At 51.9% G+C, this 8,584-nt stretch overlaps 1 protein-coding gene across 1 annotated transcript in view; it reads left to right on the top strand.

The window, feature by feature from the left end:
* GAB2 (GRB2 associated binding protein 2) overlaps positions 1-8,584 on the top strand; it is a 63,485-nt gene that overhangs the window by 48,160 nt on the left and 6,741 nt on the right. The window contains exons 3-6 of the mRNA XM_004708854.2: positions 2,770-3,362; positions 4,672-4,766; positions 5,747-6,008; positions 8,085-8,175. Of these exons, the coding sequence (XP_004708911.1) occupies positions 2,770-3,362; positions 4,672-4,766; positions 5,747-6,008; positions 8,085-8,175 (1,041 nt within the window). The remainder of the gene's footprint in view (positions 1-2,769; positions 3,363-4,671; positions 4,767-5,746; positions 6,009-8,084; positions 8,176-8,584) is intronic.

Here is an 8,584-nt window from a genome sequence, read left to right on the forward strand (position 1 = left end):
CCGATGTCCTGGTAACACTCGGGGTAGTGTTGCCAGCACTCAAAGACTCCTGCCTGCTCAGAATTCCCCACCTTAAATCCCCAAAGGGCGTATAGTGGCCTCTGATCAGACTCTAGAGACCTGGGGCTAGAACCAGTTCAGCTACCATCTAAGCATGTCATCTCATTCTCTAATTCTACTCTTTCCACCTGGTCCTTGAAACGCTCAACTCCCTCCGCTGTGCCCTGGCGTTGACTTACCACATGCCAGGCACTGGGCCAGCCTACAGCAGGTGCACCCCACCTTCCAGGAGCACGTGGTGTAGTAGCAGCGGACTCAGACGTCACTAACTTTAACAGCGTGCCAGGGAGCAGGTCATTACATAGGAGAAGGAGTCTGAGAACCCAGGAAACCTTTGTGGACCAGAAGTCTTCCTTCTGGTCTTTGCGGGAGACTTTGAAGCATCGAGGAAGCGTTCCTGAGAAAAGTGAGAGGTGTGACAAGACAGAGCAAAGCTGTGTGTGTGTGTGTGTCTCCCCATTGTTGCAGCCATTGTGTATTTTGAATGCCTTCCAACCGAAGGGTGTCATGATTTGAAATTCCGGTGGCATGGCTTCCAACATGATAGCAACACACGGGCCACCACAGTGCAACAGACTAGCCAACAGGTGATGGAGGGTTTGGGCACGCGTGTCTATAGCCACCTGCTCACCACTTCACAGCAGTGCTCTGCATGCATGTTCCTTCCCGCGCCACGGTGACCTCCCCTTCCCTCTAAGGCGGGGGCATCTCTGAGTCCGCTGTGCCTGGCCCTGATGGAAAGTAGGATTTCAGGAGAAGTGTGCTGAGCGCACAGTTCAGACTGCACACCCAGCAGTCGGAAAGACTAAAAGACAGATTGAAACAGCATCAACGATCACCCCTTACCCTCTGCATGCCCCAAGGACTACATTGCCTGTCTTTCATGATCTAGGCCCGTGGCGGTTGGCTTGGTCATAGGTGGCGTGGCACAGAAGGAAAGGGAGAAGAAGGCGTGGGAGGCTAAGGGAGGAGGACAGGTGAAGGATGCACCTTTAGATAGGCAGGCGGGAAGCTGGCCTGGACACCTGTTTCTCTTCCTCTTGCTGAGGCCCTGTTTTCTACCACCATCTGGTGGCCACATCTGTCCATAACAACCCTCCTTATATGCTGAGAGCACCTCTACAAAGCCGACGTTTCAGGCTGGCCTTAAAGAACTAGGACCTCCCAGAAATAGCATATAAATTGGTAAATATACATGCCATGTACTTAATCCTAGCCTGAAAATTCAGGAACTGTTATCAGATTCTTAAAGAAGTGTTCAGTCCCTGAAAGACTGGGATTCACTGCTAACAAGGCTTGCTTAGAACAGTGATTTTTTTTTTCCCTTCCCGAATTTCGTGAAGAATCAAAGCAATAGAAAAACACACTGTTGTCCTTGCCTGCTCAGAACCTTCCAGTTCCCAGAACACAGAATCCAGTTTGAAACACTGCTCTTGTCAAGGCAAAGGCAGCAGGGTCTGAGAGAGCTAACACCATCTGCCATCGTCCATTCTGACTTGTGGGGAGCTCAGGTGTCTCAGAGTAGAATTGTGCCCCTGGGTTGTTTTTTTTAATGGCTGGGTTGGGGTTTTTTCAAAGTAGACTGCCAGGCCTTTCTTCCCAGGCTCCCCCTGGGCAGCCTCAAAACTCAGTCCTTTCACTTTTGCAGCTGAGCACATGAGCTGTTTGCAGAAGCACCTGGAGAACCGCAGAGGCCCACTGATCACGCTCAGGAAAGCAGGGTTTGCTGAGGGTCACCACGCATCTCAGTCATACACGGGGACTTGGCCGCCAGCCCTTTTCACTGTTCAAGCTTGCCTTAGTTCCCCCAACCTACATTTTTTTAAAAGGAAGACTGTTTTTTACCCTCAATATAGTTCCCAAGCAGGAAGACATTTTTTTTACCCTGTAGGCTTCCAGTCTTATAGAAATAAAATCTTTTCTCCTCTAAATTCCTCTCAACACACCATGATGCCTGGCAGAGGATAAGTCTGTGGCGTCTGTTTTGAAGATATATAGCATTGACACGCAGGACCAGGTGACACCGTGGACAAACTAAGCCCAAGGGAGGTAAAATGACTGCTGTTTTCTGATACCAACTGAAAGGCCGGTTTCTGTCTCGTAGCTTTTGTATTTACGTGCCTGTCGTTGGGATGGAGGGGGCTGTTAACTCCCAGGTCCGCAGTTCGAAGGGACCACGAAGATGCTTTCTGGTCCCCAAAAGAGCGACCGTGTCAGAAACTCACAGGGGCAGTGCTACCCAGTCCTGTGGGGTCGCTGTGGTCAGAATTGACTCGATGGCAATGAGTTTGGTTTTTGTTTCGGGCTTAAAGCAGATGTGTGCGTGCATGGGTGCTGAGCAAACGGGCAGCATGACTGCTGTTGACACGTGTGGGGGATCAATCCGAACCCTGCTCCTCACACTTGTTTGGGAGCCAAAGAGAACGGCCAGCCCTGGTCAGACCTCTCCATACAGCGCGCACTAGGCTCTCGTCTGGGAGCAGCCTCTGAAGGGTGTTTCTAGTCACCCGTCTGCACGTGTGTAAACTGAAGCTCAGAAAGAGCACGTGCCTTAGCCTAATGTCACACAGCAGCAAGTGGCAAGTCCAAGGTAAACCTCAGGCCTGCCTGCGCTTCCTCCACGCGAGTCAGCTGCGGGAGGCTGTGGACGTGCCAGCGCTGGCCCCTCTCACCCGTCCTTTCCCTCCTTCCTTTCTCTCTCTCTCTCAGGAGTGCCAGCTTCTCTCAGGGCACCAGGGCCTCCTTCCTCATGAGGAGCGACACCGCCGTACAGAAACTGGCCCAGGGCAACGGGCACTGTGTCAACGGGGTCGGTGGTCAAGTCCATGGCTTCTACAGTCTGCCCAAGCCCAGCCGCCACAATATGGAATTCAGAGACAGCAGTTACGACCTCCCCCGGAGCCTGGCCTCTCATGGCCTCACCAAGGGCAGCCTCACGGGCTCTGAGACAGATAACGAAGACGTGTACACCTTCAAGATACCTGGCAACACCCTGTGCCGGGAGTTTGGGGACCTCCTGGTGGACAACATGGAGGTTCCAACCACTCCACTCTCAGCCTACCAGATCCCCCGGACATTCACGCTGGACAAGAACCACAACGCCATGACAGTGGCTACGCCGGGAGACTCAGCCATAGCCCCTCCACCCCGGCCACCCAAACCTAATCAGGCAGAAACCCCGCGATGGGGCAGCCCTCAGCAGAGACCAGCCATCGGCGAAAACAGCAGATCGGCCTCTGCCGCCGCCACCATCCCCAGGCGCAACACTCTGCCTGCGATGGACAACAGCCGGCTTCACCGAGGTTGGTATCCACCGCTGCGACCCAGCCGAGAGAGAGGGAGAGAGGGCGCACAGGGAGGGCTTCAGTGGTGTGCCAGTCCGGGTGCATTCATGGTTGGGGAAACCTAAGGGCCCACCAGGTCACCACTGCTCCCGGGCTTAGGCACGTGCCGTCTCCTGGAGGCTATGAGCACAGATGCTCAGCTACTCGTAAATTCTCACAGGGGCAGGAATATGGCTGAGCTGGCCAGGGAGAGGCTACTGTCTTATTAAGGGAGCCAGAACATTCGTGGCTAACCACAACACAACGTAGTACGGCTTTGAAAGCCCAAATCATAGTATTTGATTCATTTCTAAATCAAACCAATGATATTTATTAATTTATTTTAAATAAGTAAGTTTACTGGGCCAGTCCAACTGGAGTCAAACCCATCTGAACTTAGCAGCCTATTAAAGTAAACAGGAGATTCTCTGAGTATTTTCTAACCCACAGTTGCAGCTCTTTGGTTAAGTCTGACCTTGAACTCAATTCTATTGCCATTTGCCGCCCATGCAGAGCATGTCAGCTCTGCGCGGAACCTCCTCTGTTTGATAAAAGACTGAAATCAGAGAGTTTGCTTCATTTCACATGTTGCTTCGTGTGTGGAGCCTTATCCTGCCCACCGTCGCTCAAGCCCAGCAGTGATCCGAGCGTTCAGTGGGCGCGAGCATCAGATAAGGCCCATGGTAGTCAGGAGACTGTTTTCAGGGCTGCAAAGTTGGTCGGTGGCAGACGGGACTCAGACCTCTGGGGTCCTGGCTTCTGGTTCAGAACTCCTGGCACAGCCTTTGAGTCCACCAGCCGTTTACACAGTCACCCAGTGCTTTGGCACTGCCATCCTGGAGACACATACAGCATGTCCCTGCCCTCAGAGTTTGAATCTTGAACTAAAGGTGGAGAAAAGCTACATGTATGAGTTAGTAGAAGTATTTCTATTAGGGTGTTAGTATAGGTGGTACCTGGAATGAGAGGAAGACGAAGAGGTGGTACGTTCTCTAGGAGTTTGAGGGGAGGCGCATAAACTAGGGTGGGCAGGAGCAGTCAGGGCGGAGTCTCTGTAGATGATATAACTGTGGACTGAGGTCTGGCAGTCAGGGAAGAATATCAGAACTGGAGGGTAATGTGCTAGAAGTCATAAAGACCTGGCCCCTGGGGGTTGAGAGCAGCGTCTCGTGCCACATCACTAAGGCAGCAAGCAGCCCTGGTGAGGGCACGGGGTGTGGGGAAGTGTCGGCCGAGACAGAGATAGATCAACTGCGAGGGATTATGGGACTGCCTTCCTCTCCTACAGCTTCTTCGTGTGAAACCTATGAGTACCCCCAGCGTGCTGGAGAGAGTGCCGGCCGGGCCGCTGAGTCTCTGGGTGATGGAGTCAATTCTTTCCTGGTGAGTGGAATCTATCCAGGCCCTCAGGTGGGCCCAGTGACGTAGAGATCACACTCCATGGTACTGAGAGATCAACCCACAGAGTGGGGGCATCTTTCCCTTGCGATGCTAGCTAGAGTCTTGTCTCCGTTCAGGACACCAGCTTCTGTTTTTGGATGAGTCAGAAGGAGGCATCTTGGTCTAGAGCAAAGGCAAACCTTTCCCCTGTCTCGCAGGTGCACCTGGCAGAGAGGTCTGAAATGCCAGGGACCACGCTCTTCTGAGGCAGCCTCCTTACCTATAAGGTGTCACCTCTCGGGTGGTAGAGTCTGAGTTCTCAGTCAGTGGTGGGCAGGGGTGATACTCAGAGTCTGGCCGAGGGGCAGGGTTATGGTTTGAATGCAGTAGCCCGGGCTTCCCCGGGGTAAGCCTAGACCCCGTTACCCAAGGCTCCAGCCAAGAAGACTAGAATCTAGCTTCTGGCTGAAATAAGGTAACCATGGTAGCAGAAACTCAGACTTCTGTCTAAGAAGACAGAACAAGGTTTAGAGGGGCTCTAATGAGGCGGTTACAGCGCACAGTTCCATGACCTCTCTTGACGCAGCGTAGTGATCACTTAGGTGCCCAGAGTGAGCTCTGGGTGCAGTGGGATGGGGAGGATGACTGGCCTGAGACCTGGAGCTGGGTCCTGAATGAAGTGTGGGTAGCCCATGGCCTGCAGGTGCCCTGTCTTGATCAGGTATCCAGAAAGCCCAGTAGACCCAGCCACCAAGGCTAGTATTGCACACTGTACATTGATCCCAGATTATTAGTGGATCCCAAGAGACCGTGGAAACTAGAAGTGACCTACAGGAGTCATTTCTTCTGGCCCCCACTCTGCTTTTTAAATTGATCTTCCCCATGCAGCTAGTTCAGTCATGACTCTTCCTGCCTTAAACGTAAAAGTCTCACCACCTTCTCCTGGCTACTGACGGCTCTTTCTTTGACTCTGCCCTCCCTAGCCCGGGAAAACCCTCGTGGGCCGATCAGATAGTGCCAGTTCTGAAGACAACTACGTGCCCATGAACCCAGGTTCCTCTTCCCTGGTGGCCATGGAACGAGCAGGTGATAACAGCCAGAGTGTCTACATCCCCATGAGCCCAGGGCCCCATCACTTCGATTCCCTTGGCTACCCGGCATCGGCTCATTCCATACACCGAGGCCCCAGCCGTAGCGAGATCCAGCCACCCCCTGTCAACCGCAACCTCAAACCTGACCGGAAAGGTAAGCCCCCTCTTTGCCCCTGTCCCGTGTGTGGATCATGTTTGGGGACTGCCTGCTTTGACTTCGGGATCAGGTATATTTGTCTTTCAAAGAAGTGGTGGCTTCTGGGGTCCACATCATCTCCATGCAGACATACACAGAAGCTAAGCAAACACTGCACACCTGAGGCCAGTCTGGGTGTAGGAGCTGTGTTCTTGGGCAGATGGGGCAGACCAGTCACTTCATGTCCAGAAGTCTTGTTTTCCCGTCCGTGGCATGGAAAGTATTCTGCTTACCTCCCAGAGTCGTCAAAGATGTAGGTGATATATCTAAAAATATTTTGTTATGTTTAAAACGCTCTACCCAGGGACAACCCCAGGGGCAAGGGAACAAGTGATCCAAAATCGATGGCGAGGAGGGTATAAGAGGCCTGGTGGGGCTTGATCAAGGACAATGTAACCGAGAGGAGTTACTGAAACCCAAATGAAGGTTGAACATGATAGTGGGACAAGAGGAAGGTAAAAGGAAATAGAGGAAAGAAAATAGGGAAAGGGCATTTATAGAGATCTAAATATAGGCATGTATATATGTAATTATGTTTATATATGATGGGGAAATAGATCTATGTGCATATACTTATAGCTTTAGTATTAAGGTAGCAGATGAACATTGGGCCTCCACTCAAGTACTCCCTCAATGCAAGAATACTTTGTTCTATTAAACTGGTATTCCATGATGCTTACCTCCCCGATACGATCACTGAAGACAAAGCAGGTGCATAAGGAAATGTGGTGAAGAAAGCTGATGGTGCCCAGATATCAAAAGATAAAGCGTCTGGGGTCTTAAAGGCTTGAAGATAAACAAGCGGCCATCTAGCTCAGAAGCAACAAAGCCCACAGGGAAGAAGCACAGTAGCCTGTGTGATCACAAGGTGTTGATAGGATCAGGTATCAGGCATCAAAGAACAAAAAATCATATCATTGTGAATGAGGGGGAGTGCGGAGTGGGAACCCAAAGCCTATCAGTACAACTGGACATCCCCTTACAGAAGGGTCATGGGGAGGAGATGAGCCAGCCAGGGTGCAATATAGCATCCATGAAACATACAGCTTTCCTCTAGTTCTTAATGCTTCCTCCCCACCACTATCATGATCCCAATTCTACCTTAAAAATCCAGCTAGACCAGAGCATGGACACTGTACAGATAAGAGCTGCAATCACAACCGCAGAAGTAACAAAAGCCACAATGAAGAAGCACACCAGCCTGTGTGATCACGAGGTGTCGAAGGGATCAGGTATCAGGCATCATCAGAACAAAAATTCTTACCATAGTGAATGATGGGGGAGTGCTGTGTGGAGACCCAAAGCCCATTTGTAGGCCACTGGAGATCCCCTTGCAGAGGGGCCTCGGGGAGGAGATGAGCCAGTCAGAGTGCGATGTAGCAATGATGAAAAATACAACTTTCCTCTAGTTCCTAAATGCTTCCTCTGTCCCCACTATCATGATCCAAATTCTACCTTGCAAGTTTGGCTAGACCAGAGGGTGTACATTGGTACAGATAGGAACTGGAAACACAGGGAATCCAGGGTGGATGATCCCTTCAGGACCAGTGGTGTGAGTGGCGATACTGGGAGCATAGAGGGAGGGGGGGTTGGAAAGGGGGAACTGATTACAAGGATCTACATATAACCTTCTCCCTGGGGGACAGACAACAGAAAAGTGGGTGAAGGGAGACGTCAGACAGTGTAATAGTGTGTGGGTGGGAACCACAGCTGTAGGCCTGGCCAGGGACAGCAGGGAGTAGTGGTGGTGACCGTGGTGACCATCTCCCTTTCAAATACTGTCTTGTCTTTCTGGAGATAGTCACACATTGAGGGGCCTGGAAATGTCATTCTGAAAAAGACAGTTGCCATCAGTAAGGAAAAATACAGAACTTGTCATCTGAAGACCTACCTCTAGGTCTGTCATGGTGGGCTGATACTTCGTAACTTCACTGAGCTCCCTGCGCAGAAGGGAAAAGAATGAGCACTCGCTTGTCACTATGTGTGTGTGACGGTGTGCACGCACACACCATTGTGAATGACTGTCTGTTTCAGCAAAGCCAACGCCACTTGACCTGAGAAACAACACCGTCATCGATGAGCTGCCCTTCAAATCGCCTGTCACCAAGTCTTGGGCGAGGGCCATGTGAGTGTCGATCGAGGGCGGGAGAGCTTGCAGGAGGGTCGTTGAAGAAATGAACAGAGTAGCCCCAGGCCAGGCCCATGAGGCAGGGAAGCTGGGTCCTGGTCCTCTCTCTCACTTTGTGTTGGGAATTGGGTGGAGGTCTGCAGCTCACAAGGTTTACATTCAACAGCACACAGGCCTTTGGTTCCTCCTATGCGCTGCCCCCCGCCCCGCCATGTATCCTCATGTGCCCCCAACCCTGAGTCCTGAGGCTCCCCTCTATGTAGCCCCACGTGCCCCACCAAGTCCTGGGGCTCCCTTCCATGTATCCTCACGTGCCCCTGAGCCCTGGGGCTCCCCTCTATGTATCCTCATGTGCCTGCCCTCAAGTCCTGGGGCTTGCCCTCCATGTATCCTTATGCGCCCTCCC

This window comes from Echinops telfairi, unplaced genomic scaffold, assembly GCF_000313985.2.
Source record: "Echinops telfairi isolate 266 unplaced genomic scaffold, ASM31398v2 ScPeMD7_1713;HRSCAF=2227, whole genome shotgun sequence".
Taxonomy (NCBI): Eukaryota; Metazoa; Chordata; class Mammalia; order Afrosoricida; family Tenrecidae; genus Echinops; species Echinops telfairi.